We start from the raw sequence: 13,606 nt of genomic DNA, 5'->3' as shown, positions 1-13,606 counted from the left end.
GCCCCAGATGGACCAGGACCTGGACATCGCTTTCCCCACCTCCAAGTCTCCTAGGGGTGAGTACCTTTTGCCTCTCTCTCATATTCCTTGGCCAGAAGTCCTGCGCAGGCCCAAGGCTTTTTTTTCCGGTCACCAGGTGACCCAGGGAAGTTCCCAAAGGCAGAGACGTCTGCCCAAAGGAACTCCATTCCGTTCCGTGGGAGACCCATCCAGGACGGAGACGTCCGCCTGGAGGTAATCTCCATTCCGGCTCCAGGAGCCTCTCACCGGTCTCTGGTGGCTCCAAAGGACGCTTTGTAGCCAGGTAGAGTTCGGTTTCCGTTTCCGCCTATTGGCGAGAGGAAGGCAATGGGAAACCCCCAATCCAAAATACCTAGAGACTCCCCTTTAGGGTGTCTTCTAAAAAACCTCAAAACTTTGCAATTAGAACAAGATCTCAGGCGAAAGCGACTGGTGTTCCTCTCCACTGTGGCGTGGCCACAATATAAATTAGACAATCAGTCTCAATGGCCGCCTGAGGGCACTCTAGACCGTAACATTTTAACCGACCTCAGTAGTTTTTGTCAACGCTTAGGCAAGTGGTCCGAAATTAATTATATACAAGGATTTTGGGCCTTGCGTTCTCGTCCGGACCTGTGTGGCCGGTGTTCCTTGGCTCAAGTCATGTTGGCTAGGGACGCAGGCCTAACAAAGTCCAAAAAAGAGGAGTCATCTTTCCTGTCTGAGTTGCCCGAAGACCTTACTTCCCCTCCCTCCCTTCCACTCCCGCCGTATACCCCACCTCCCCCTCCTGCTTCGGCCCCACCTCCTCTTTCGGCTCCACCTCCCCCTCCCGCTCTGGCGGTTGTTCCGCCTCCCTCCTCAGCCCCTCCCACCATTGTTGAGGCTACACTTCCCTCCGACCCCTCGGCACTTCCGCCTGGTCATCTTAGTTCGCCTATCTCTGCCCATACCCGCTCTAAAGATTGCCTAACTGCCCCCGCTCCTACTCCCACCCTATCCAACCCCCCTGCGGTCTTAGCACCCTTGCGTGAGGTGGCCGGAGCAGAGGGCGTAGTTAGAGTTCATGTTCCCTTTTCATTAGCAGATCTTTCAAAGATTGAAAGACGCCTAGGAGATTTTTCTGCCAACCCTACAATTTATACCAAAGAATTTAGATACCTTTGCCAGGCCTACGATTTAACCTGGCATGATCTCCAGGTTATTCTTACCTCTACTCTAAACCCTGAGGAGCAAGAGCGCATCCTAGTGGCCGCCAGGCAGCATGCCAACCAATTACACTTAACAGACCCTGCGTTCCCACTAGGGGAACAAGCAGTCCCCTCTATAGACCCAGACTGGAACTATCAAGTAGGCCAGCCAGGCCGCCGAAGACGAGATATGATGACTCAATGTCTTCTGGCTGGTATGCAGGCGGCCTCAAATAAGGTAGTAAATTTTAATAAACTAAAAGAAATTATTCAAGGTCCAGATGAGAACCCGGCCACATTTTTAAACAGGCTAACTGAGGCTTTAATTCAATACACTCGGTTAGACCCAGCTTCCCCAGCCGGGGCCACTATTCTAGCATCATATTTTATTTCACAATCGGCCTCGGATATTCGGAAAAAACTCCAAAAGGCAGAGGATGGACCTCAAACTCCTATTCAAGACCTAGTCAAGTCGGCCTTCAAGGTCTATAATTCAAGGGAGGAAACGGCTGAGGCCCAACGACAGGCCCGCCTAAAGCAGAAGGTACAGCTCCAGACTCAAGCCTTAGTTGCTGCTTTGCAGCCTAGCCGTAACCCAAAACTGGAGAGCAAAACCCCCGGAGGCTCAAAGACAATAAAAGGGGCTTGCTATAAATGCGGTAACCCAGGGCATTGGGCTAATAGATGTCCCCAGAGTCCCCAACCGTCTGAGCCAGTGCGGCCATGCTACAAGTGCGGAGTAGCTGGACACTGGGCTAAAAAGTGTCCTAACCCTCGTCTGCCAACAACTCCTTGTCCAGCATGCCATGAAGAAGGGCACTGGAAGTCTGACTGCCCCACCCTGAAAACGGGCATGGCGCCTCAACGTGATGTCCCTTCTCAGGACCCTGGGAGCTCCTTCCAGCTCTTACATCTGGATGACGACTGAAGGTGCCGGGACTCGGGGACCCCCATCACCCTCGCCGAGCTGCGGGTAACTCTCCTGGTAGCGGGTAAGACAATTAATTTTTTAATCGACAGCGGGGCTACCTACTCTGTTTTGCCGTCTTTCGAAGGGCCTAGCCTTCCCTCCAATATTTCTGTTGTAGGAGTCAATGGCTCCCCGTCCAGCCCTCGAAAAACCCCACCCCTTAATTGCTGCCTGGCCAACAACTATTTTGCACACTCGTTCCTCATTATCCCCTCATGCCCCACTCCCCTACTGGGCCGAGATGTTTTAAGTCAACTGAAAGCCTGTATCTCCATCCCTACTAGCGCCCCCCACCCTACCCGCCATCTGCTTCTAGTATTGACTAACTCAAATGACTCCAACAATCCTACTAACCCTTTCCCCGATTTCCCCATTCCTATCGACCCCCAAGTGTGGGACACCTCCACTCCTGTCGTGGCGGACCATCATCCACCAATACTTATAAAACTTAAGAAACCATCTCAGTTTCCAACCCGCCCACAGTTCTCTCTCTCTCCACAGCACTTACGAGGACTAAAACCAATCATTACTAGGTTACTCAGCCAACACATCCTCATCCCCATTCATTCTCCCTGTAACACCCCAATCCTACCTGTAAAGAAGGCAGATGGAACTTTTCGGTTAGTGCAGGATCTTCGTCTTATCAACGAAGCTGTTTGTCCCACCCATCCGGTAGTTCCCAACCCCTATACCCTTCTTTCTCTCATTCCACCTAATACAACACACTTTACTGTACTGGATCTAAAAGATGCATTTTTCACTATTCCCCTGCACCCAGATTGTCAGTTTCTTTTTGCTTTTACATGGGAAGACCCAGACACCCATACCTCCACCCAACTGACATGGACAGTGCTTCCCCAAGGGTTCCGAGACAGCCCCCATTTCTTTGGGCAGGCCCTAGCAAAAGACTTAGCCTCCTGTCCTCTTACCAATAGTAAAATTCTCCAATATGTAGATGACCTTTTACTCTGTAGTCCCACGGGACAGGACTCTCTTTTAGACACTGCGATCCTCCTTAATCATCTAGGATCCAAAGGTTACCGAATATCCAAACACAAAGCTCAACTCGCACAACAATGTGTCATATATTTAGGTATTGAGATCACTCCTACGACGCGCTCACTTACTACAGACCGCTTAACTCTAATACAAAATCTTTCTCCTCCTCAAGACGCTAAGGAAATTCAATCCTTCCTAGGCCTAGTAGGATTTTTCAGACACTGGATTCCTAATTTCGGAATCTTGGCTAAGCCTCTATATGCAGCTGTCAAGGAGACTCCCCAAGGACCTTTGTCTAACCCAAAGTTAATCTATAAACATTTCACTCACCTGAAAAACTGCCTTCTCTCACATCCTACTCTCTCACTCCCAGACTTCCAACGCCCCTTCCAGCTTTTCACAGATGAAAGACAAAAAGTTGCAGTGGGTCTTTTAGCCCAATCTATAGGCGCCACCTACCGCCCCGTGGCATATCTATCTAAACAATTAGACCCCACCGTACAAGGGTGGCAGCCCTGTCTTCGGGCCCTAGCAGCAGCAGCCTGTCTAACCCAAGAAGCAAAGAAACTCATTAGGGGTGGTAACCTAACAGTCTTCTCTACTCACCGCCTTCAAGATCTTATTGCCCACAGAAGTATTAGCCATCTAACCCCGTCCAGACTCCAACTCTTTCACCTCTTATTCATAGAAGACTCCACCATTGCCCTAGGAGTCTGTTCCTCTCTGAATCCAGCAACCCTACTTCCTGACCCTCTCAAGCAACCTAGTACTGAACACTCCTGTCCAGAACTTTTAGAGGCCCAACCACCTAGTCACTTACATTTACATGACCAGCCATTGGAAGGCTCACAGTTAACCCTATTTGTAGATGGCAGTTCTTTTATAAATTCTCTAGGAAACAGACAGGCAGGATACGCGGTAGTTACATCTTCTGCTGTCCTAGAAGCTAAGCCTTTACCACAAGGAACAACATCACAGCAGGCAGAACTTATCGCACTAACTAGGGCTCTCCTCCTATCCAGAGGAAAAACGGTAAACATATACACAGACTCCAAGTATGCCTTCTTGATTGCACACACCCACTCTGTCATCTGGAAAGAGAGAGGGTTCCTAACCACCAGTGGTACCCCTATAGTCAACAAAAAACAGATACTCAAACTGCTAGACGCTTTATCAGCACCTTCCAGAGCAGCCATCATACACTGTAAAGGTCATCAGACTCCATCTAACTCGGTGGCGGCTGGCAATAACTTTGCCGACACCACTGCCAAGTCGGCAGCCGGATTCTCCACTCCCACGCTTCCCTCTATTTGTTTTCTCTCTCCTCAATATACCCCTACTTATACCCAAGAGGAAAAGACCAAACTATTACAAGATTCAACAGCCAAACTAGCTGCAGACAATTGGATTTACCTCAATAATAAATTAGTTATTCCTGAAACTCAACTCCACACCATTCTAAAAGACATACATAATTCCCTACACATAGGACCCAAAGCTTTATATAACCTCCTAAGCCCCCTCATTCACTGCCCCACACTCATGAAACACCTAATTATAATCAACCGACAGTGTTCCACATGTCTCAAGTCAAACCCTCAAGGCGCATTGCGCAACCCCCATCCGAGCCATCAACTCAGAGGGCACCAACCAGGCGAAGATTGGCAAATTGACTTTACCCACATGCCAAGGCATAAAAAATTCAAATATCTCTTAACCCTCGTTGATACTTTTTCAGGATGGATAGAAGCCTATCCTACTACAGGAGAAACCGCCAATATAGTTGCCTCCATACTCACTGAACACATTATTCCTAGGTTTGGCCTCCCGCTCACTCTTCAGTCTGACAACGGCCCAGCATTCATCTCCAAGGTAGTCCAACAGGTGGCAGCCCTCCTACACATCACCTGGAAACTCCACATCCCTTATAGACCTCAGTCTTCTGGTAAAGTAGAGAAGGCCAACGGGCTCATTAAGCAGCAACTCACCAAACTCTCCCTCGAGACTCGACAATCGTGGGTAACTCTCCTTCCCCTGGCCCTAACCCGGCTGCGAGCAGCCCCACGGAGTCCAACAGGCCTCAGTCCGTTTGAATTAGTTTACGGCCGGCCCCTCACCCTCCAGCAGTTACCCACCCTTTCTTCCCCGCTGGCAACTTATCTCCCATACCTCACCCTCTTGAGACAACTCCTGAGACAACATGCAGAACTAGCACACCCCTCTCCAACAGACACCTATAGCCCACATCTCTCTCTCAGCCCAGGAGACCAAGTATACTTAAAAGATATCCAAGCCAAAGATCTTCAGCCTAGGTGGAAAGGCCCCTATACTGTCCTCCTATCCACATACACAGCAGCCAAACTTCTAGGACACACGCACTGGGTCCATATATCACAATTAAAAAAGGCCCCCACAGAAGACAATCAGTGGACATCTACTAGACTTACCCCTACCCGTCTCAAATTCACCAAACTCTCCCAACCACCACATGTTCCCTGACCCCTTGCGCTTATCCCGATTTCTCGCCATACTCTATATAAACATAACAGAATTCCAATATCTTACCCCAGATCCCTACTTGCCTCCAGATAATAGCCCATCACAGTGGTTCTCCCGCTTACCTTTATAGAACATCTTCAGTGACAAGGTGTACCCTGTGATTACACTGAAGATGAAGTACTATTTCATACTTATATTACTATCTTTTTCTTGCATTTCAATCTCTATTACTAACCCAACTTTCATATGGAGATTCTCTATAGTTGAAACTTGGTCACACAAAAATAAACAGCACTCACAGCTACAAGGCACTGCTGACTGCCCCCCTTCAGGCTGCCAACCCCATCTTACTATAAATTTCACCCTATCGTGTTGCAGTGCGGCCGGAGCTAAGGCTCTCTGCTTCCTGCACGATCAGACACATTACAATTGTAAGACTTACTGGAAACAAAAGAACCTAGGATGCCCTTATATTTATTGTAAGATCCATTATGCAACCTTGAGACAGACGAAACCCACTGCTCTCTTCACCATTGCGAATCAACGAACCCCCCTTCAATACCAATTAAATATCAAAGACCCATGGGACCCCCGATGGGCAGACGGAGTCAAAGGTGGACTCTACACAGGCTACACAATCCTTAGTTCATATCCCATGGCTACTCTCCTGATAAAAAGAACACTTGTCCAGCAAAAATCCCTTCCTCAAAACATACAAGCCCTACAGAATTTAACCTTAGCCATACAAGCACAAGAACAGGCCTTACAAGATCAATTACACTCCTCCAATAAGGACCCCTTCTCATGGTTAAAACTAGTCCGTCAAGGGTTAAACCTAACACGGGCAGCCAACCTAACAAATCTCTCCCACTGTTTCCTCTGTGCGGCCCTTGAAAGAGCCCCTTTAGTGGCAGTCCCTTTACCTACTGCTTTCAAGGCTACAACTAACTCCATAGGCACCTCCCAAAAACCGTTCTTACTCCAAGTCCCACTATACCAAAGCCCAGAAAGTCCAATCCTTCCTTTCTGCTACTCTACCCCAAACACCTCCTGGTGTAACTATACCCAGCCACCCGCTAAGACCCACACGGCTCCCATCGGAGGTTATTTCTGGTGCAACAAAACCCTCTTCAAGGTCCTTAATCACACATCCATTGGTCAATCCCTTTGTGTCCCAGTGTCCCTAGTACCTAGTTTAACCTTATATAGCAAAGCAGAAGTAGCTGAACTCGTCATACAATTTAACCCTCCTCCTAATGATCTCCAAAAACGGGCTGTCTTCCTTCCCCTAGTCATCGGAGTCTCCCTGGCCGCCTCCTTAGTGGCGTCAGGGCTTGGAACTGGGGCACTTGCCCACTCGGTACAGTCTACCCAATCTCTAGCAGCTCAAATCCGAGAGGCCATAGAGGCTTCAGCTGAAAGCCTGGCCTCTCTGCAGTGTCAAATTACCTCAGTGGCCCAGGTAGCAGCACAAAATAGGCAAGCATTAGATTTACTTACTGCCGAAAAAGGAGGAACATGTCTCTTCTTAGGAGAAGAATGCTGCTATTACGTAAACGAGTCAGGCCTAGTAGACACTAACATCCAAACCCTAAACAGGATTAAAGCAGAATTAAAAACCTACAATACCCCCTTCACCCCCGGACCACCGGTATGGCTGCTGCCCATAATACAGCAGATGCTCCCGTTCCTAATTCCCATACTAATCCTCTGTTTTGTCTTATGTCTCGCTCCTGTTTTAATCAAATTTCTCCGAGCCAAAGTTCAAGAGATCACGCGCGTCACCTTCAACCAGATGCTTCTTCATCCGTACATCCAAATACCAACCATAGACCCCAACCTTAACGACATCCCTTGACAGCAGGAAGTAGCCAGACAGACCACAGCGCCCCTTATCACTATTATCAATAAAAGGTTGGACTGTTTGGACGAACGGAGGCAAGATGGCGCAGTTCCGGGTTCTTCACCGTCAACTTTCCAACGCCCGGGAAAGACATGGGCCGAGTGCACAGGCGCAACCCGACCTCCGACGGAGAAGAACCGGAACCCGCCTAACCACGCCTACCGCCCCGCCCCCGTCCCGCCTATGTCCCGCCCACTGCCCTCCCACTCCCGGGCCCAGGACATAAAAGCCACTCCCGGCGGGCGCGCAGTGTGAACTTCCTCGGCCCCTCCTCGTGCGCGGGACCCAGGAACCTCGTCCGAGAACGCCGGAGCGAACTTCCTCGGCCCCTCCTCCTACACGGGACCCAGGAACCTCGTCCAAGAACGCCGGAGTGACTTCGTCGGCCTCCACCGCTGGAGACCGGTGAACCTCGCCCCTCCCTCACATTGGTTTGTAAATAAAGTTTTTTTGCCTTGCCTACTTGCATTTTCTCTGGCATTTGCTCTGGGGGTCGCATTAAAGCAAATCAAAGGGAAAGATGAAAGTAAAATGATGAAAAAAAGATATAGAGGCAATACTATTAAGTTGGTGAAAAAGGAATTGTGGTTTTTGCCATGACTTTTGTGACAACCTAATAGTTAAAAGAAAGTTGGTGTAACTATATTATCATTAGACAAAATAGACTGTAAGAGATAAATAAGGACTTTATATAATGATAAAAGGTTTTATTTATCAGGGAAATGTAATAGTTCTAAAGTTGTGTTCCAAATAGTTATAAAGTATTGACTAAAATAGCATCCAAATATATAAAATAAAAATTTATAGAATTATGGAAGGAAATTGACTGATCCACAAACATAGTGGGTTATTTCAACACAATGCTCCCAATTATTGATGAGTCAAGAAAGATTTGAATAACACAATTCACTAGCTTAATTTAGTGAATTTAGTGATATAAATTACCCTGCATTCAACAATCAAGGAACAGACATTCTTTTCAAGTGCACTTGGAATGTTTTAAAAAGTTGACCATATAAAAGGCCATAAAACCAGCCTCAACAAATTTCAAGAATCTGATGTACATAAACTACATTTTATGACCTGCAAGCGTAGATTTAACTTAAGCAACCAAATTAGAAGTTCATAAAAGAAAGGTAAGTGACATATCCCCTAGGTTTTGGAAATTAGAAAGCACACTTCTAAATAACTTATAAGTCAAGTAAGAAATCATGAAAGAAATAAAAGTACAGAAACTGATAAAATTATACATATCAGGACTTAGGGATACAGGAAAAATAGTAATTACAGGGAAATTTATAGCTTTAGCTGCTTTCATTAGAAAAGAAAAAAGACTGAAAATTAATAAGCTAGGCTTCACTGTAAGAAGAAAAATACTCCCAACAGAATAAACTCAAAGAAAGCATAAGGAAAGAGATAATAAATATAAAGGTAAAAATTAATGAAGCAGAAAACCAACATACAATAGCGATGATCAACAAACCAAGGCCAGACAGGGTGTGGTGGCTCATGCCTGTAGTCCCAGCACTTTGGGAGGCCAAGGCAGGTGGATCACTTGAAGTCAGAAGTTCAAGACCAGCCTGGCCAACATGGTGAAACCCTGTCTCTACTAAAAATACAGAAAAATTATCTGGGCATAGTGGCACATGCTTGTAATCCCAGCTATTTGGGAAGCTGAGGCGGAAGGATCACTTGAACCCAGGAAGAGGAGGTTGCAGTAAGCTGAGATCGTGCCACTGCACTCCAGCCTGGGTAACAGAGTGAGATTCTGTCTAAATAAATAAATATATAAATAAAAAATAAAATAAAATAAATAACAAGCCAGGGAAGGGTCAGATAAAATAGATAAATGTTGGGCAAGATTCCTTTAAGAAAAGGGGACAGGGCTGGGCGTGGTGGCTCACGCCTGTAATTCCAGTACTTTGGGAGGCCGAGACGGGCAGATCACTTGAGGTTGGGAGTTTGAGACCAGGCTGGCCAACATGGTGAAACCCTGTCTTTACTAAAAATACAAAAATTAGCTGGGCGTGGCAGCGGGTGCCTGTAATCCCAGCTACTTGGGAGGCTGAGGCAGGAGAATTGCTTGAACCTGTGAGGCGGAGGATGCAGTGAGCTGAGATCACACCACTGCACTCCAGCCTGGGTGACAGAGGGAGACTCCATCTCAAAAAAAAAAAAAAAAAAAAAGGACAGTAGCATTCACAGATAAGCAAGAATATGAATGAAGAACAGAAGAAAGCTGTAAATATGGAAGAGATGAAAAAGATAAACATGCCATAAATAACATTACCCTAGTAAATTTGAAAATTTATTAGAAAGGGAAACATTTCTAAAAACATGTAACTTACCAAAGCTGCATCAAGAAAGCCTGGAGACTTCCAGTCCCAAACTGGTGGTGTAGAAGCAACTTGGCTACATTCCTTCCCACAGAAAACCAGAAACAAATACCCAGTGCTGAGATGATCGGCACAATTCCAGCAATTTTCCAGAACCCAAATATGAGGATGAGGCAGTTCCTGGAGTCATGGAGAAGTGAAAAAGCTCTGAGCAGTCAGTAAGATAAGTGGATTTCTACATCCACAACTCCTCTCCCTATAATCTGCCCAGCACCAAGTGCATGGGCAATTTCCCCTGACTTGTGATTTCTGCACTGGAAAAAGTGAGATTGAGGTAGACGACTAGCTTTCCCACCATTGCAGGTTTCCTGGCAGGAGACCTTGCCTCTGCCTCAACCCATGGGAAGCATCATGATTGCCTGAAGGAAGAAATATCTCTGAGGACACAGAGACCAAGGAGGGAGGTGAGGATACTATCCCTAGCCCTGGAAAACACTGTTCTGTAACTCAGCCAAAGAGGACACCAAATCAGAGTGGCTGTTTAGCAGCACCACACTGTAGCAGTTGCATTCCACAGGTCGCCTGGGCACGAATCCCTAGCCAGCCTATCCATACTGCCAGGATATCTGCTCTGGGACCTCCCCAATTTGGAACTTCAGTGTTCCAATTGTTTATTAGAGCCAAGGCAAACCTGGGCTTAAGGAATCATCTAGTGCCAAAAAGGAGGCAGCGACCTAGTGGAAAACAAACAAACAAACAAACAAATTCAGCAGTATATTACAAAGATTCTATAAGCAAACATACCCAATAAAAAGCATAACAGGCCACACAGAGAAGACTTGAATAAATAACTAATCTTTCAATGCAAAGATGTAGATGTATATCCACAAGAAACAACAGGAAACAGAAAACCATGACCACCCCAAACAGACGAAGCATGGAACCACTGATGACCCTAAGAAGTTGCCAATATGTGAGCTCTCTGACCAAAAATTAGCAGTTTTAAGGAAACTCAGTGATCTACCAGATAATACAGAAAATCAATTCAGAATTTATTAAATTTAGCAAAGATACTGAAATTAAAAAAAAAAATCTTGGAACTGAGAAACACATCTGCTAAATCAAAAAATTCACTAGAGACTCTTAACAGCAGAATGGATCAAGCAGAGGAAAGAATCCATAAGCTCAAAGATAGGCTATTTGAAATTACATAGAGGAGAAAAAAGAAAAAAAGAATACAAAGGAATGAAGATTGCCTACAAGATATAGGAAATTGCCTCAAAAGATCAAATCTAATAATTATTGGTGTTGAAGAGGGAGTTGAGAAAGAACAAGGGGTACAAAGCTTACTTAAATAAATAATGAAGCTGATTTGAGTAATAATAAAACTCCGGTCTCCTGCACAGCCAGCTCTGCGTGAATTACCCTTTCTCGATTGCGATTTCCCTGTCTTGATGAATCAGCTCTGTCTAGGCAGCAGGCAAGGTGAACCCCTTGGGTGTTTACAAATTTGGTGGCCCTTACAGGAATTGCCTTTGTGGCTACCTGCCTGTGGTTCAGTGGCCCCCCTCCAGTGATGGATCCAGAAGCCAGCCCAAGCGGCCACCTAGTTCTCTTGGACTGGGGGCTGACTCTGGTACTCTCTCTACTGGTGGGGTGCTGCCCACCCAGTGCGCATGGATTTAATTGCAATGGAGAAGTAGTCATGGGTAGACATCCCTTAATTGTAGCCCTATCACAGGGTGTCTGTGTAGCCCCATGCTGGGGTGTCACTCTGTAGCCCCATTGCAGAGTGTCTGGATTGGTGAGTATCCTAGGTGCTGCCAATGCCTCCTTTCTTTTCCTGACTGGGTCTGTACCCCTATGGTGGGGTGTCTGTTGCCCTGTTCGGGGTGTCTATTTGTAGCTCTACCATGGGGTGTCTTGTGTCTGTAGCCTCATTGTGGGGTGTCTGTTTGGCTCCTGGGGGCTCTCAGTTGGCTCTTTCTAACTAGTAGGAAGAATCCTGGTTTGGAAGACTTCTCAGTCAGGAAGATTTCAAGGCGGTTTCTCAGATGGCGAATAGGATAGTTTGGAAGGGAAACTCTTGGAGTTCTTGATTAGGGATCTAATTTGGAAGGCCTTCTGTCTGTCTCATCTTTGTGTGTGTTTGTATATGTGGAAGGGATCTCAGAGGGGTTGCTGATGGAAGTCCAGCAGGTCCAGCTCAGAACCGTCCTTATTTGTCTAGTCACATTCGATGTGCCCTAAAGAAGGCTCAACGGACCTGTTTCTTAGGGTGACTGTCTGCTCTTTGCCTCGCCCAGAGATCTCATTGTGAATTACCATTTGGAGGTCGTCCCACCCCATCTGGAGTGGATCAGAAACAGGGAGCAACAGGAAAAAGATTGAGCTTTGCCAGGCTGATATTGGGTGCTGAACAAGGTGACTAATGTCTGTTTTGTTATGCGTATTTTGCTGGGATGGAAAATGTTAATTTGGTTCCCCACACAGCCCGTTGGGCAGCATCTTGCAAATTAAGAATGTTGCCTATGATTCCATAAAACAGCAAAGAGTGATTTTTCTCTTGTAAAGTGGCTTGAACCCCACAGCTATAGCAGAAGTGAGCAGGGTCATCAGAAGCCACTCCGTTCTGGAAGCTGCAGTAAAAGGGAACCCAGAAACCTGGTATGACAGCAAAAAGGGTAAGAAATTCTTACCGGCCAGGTTTCTGGTCTCTCTTTCTCTTTCTCTGTCTGGGTAAACAGTAAACTATTGGTCTCCTCTGCAAGGGTTTGACTAATAGAAAAAAGGGTTTGTGAGACTAATCTTAGGCGGTAGCCAATCTGCTGTACATTGTGCAAAGAATTTGTCTTTCTGTGTTCTGTAATGGAGAGAGGGGTATCACAGGATAGAATGTGGGTTTAAGCCCCCTATAAGCTCACTTTTCAAGCCAGCTTGGCAGGCTGGTCAGTTACAAACCTTGCTACGGGTCCCTGAAACCAATACTGGATGAAATTCCTGTCTTGTTTTGTGTCCTTAAGAGCTTAACCTTGTGACCATGTGGGGATACTTTCTCTGGGTTTTCGCCATCCAGAGGACAGGAATTCTGGGGTTCATGTTGTAATTAGTCCTAAAAATTTTTCTTGAGCAGTTAAAAGCCTTGCAAGCTTGAAATTGGCTTCTCTAGGCTCCTTCTGGGGAGAGCAATAGAAACTGCTCAATGCTGAATAGCTCAGTGGCTAAGACTTTATCTTCTGACAGCAGTGGCCTGGGTTCAATTGTTGGCTTCTGGAGTGATTCCTTTCTGGTTTGTTGTTTGTGTAACTTTGCCATTTATTGAGTTTTCTCCCCATAGTTAGCTTCTGATTTCCTCTTTTGAATTTTCCTTTCTCTGAACTACCTTGTGGAGATTCTAAATCTTGTAAAAAAAGAAACTGCTTACCATGTCTTTGAGGCACCTAGGAGGTTACCTCTGGTAAAGTTCAGAGGCTAGAAATACTGGCCACTTGGCATAGCTAAAGTCAAGTAGTAAGAGATTTGAAAAGATTTCTTTTTTAAAGAGCACTATGGTTAAAAGTCAGCATAATTTAAAGTGGATAAACAAGCTATAGATATATTTAAAGGCTTTTATGTTTTTCTCTTCTTGGAACTTGTTTTTCTGGAAAAAGGTTTTTTCTTCTCAGTCGACTGAATTATTTTTCTCCTTTTTTTTTTTTTTTTTTTTTTT

The 13,606-nt window shown here is 46.0% G+C and overlaps 1 protein-coding gene across 1 annotated transcript; it reads left to right on the top strand.

Annotated features, from left to right (window-relative positions):
* The first annotated feature begins 836 nt into the window (after positions 1 to 836).
* LOC108514690 (uncharacterized) lies at positions 837 to 5,069 on the top strand. Its single transcript, XM_017851080.1, has 2 exons — positions 837 to 2,182; positions 4,977 to 5,069. The coding sequence occupies exon 1, from the start codon at positions 1,381 to 1,383 to the stop codon at positions 2,116 to 2,118; it is 738 nt and encodes a 245-aa protein (XP_017706569.1). The 5' UTR covers positions 837 to 1,380; the 3' UTR covers positions 2,119 to 2,182; positions 4,977 to 5,069.
* Positions 5,070 to 13,606: the final 8,537 nt, after the last annotated feature.

Source organism: Rhinopithecus bieti, unplaced genomic scaffold (assembly GCF_001698545.2).
Source record: "Rhinopithecus bieti isolate Rb0 unplaced genomic scaffold, ASM169854v2 scaffold_31548, whole genome shotgun sequence".
NCBI classification, from domain to species: Eukaryota; Metazoa; Chordata; class Mammalia; order Primates; family Cercopithecidae; genus Rhinopithecus; species Rhinopithecus bieti.
Note: the sequence above shows the minus strand (reverse complement) of the source record. Positions and strands in the feature narration are given on the sequence as shown.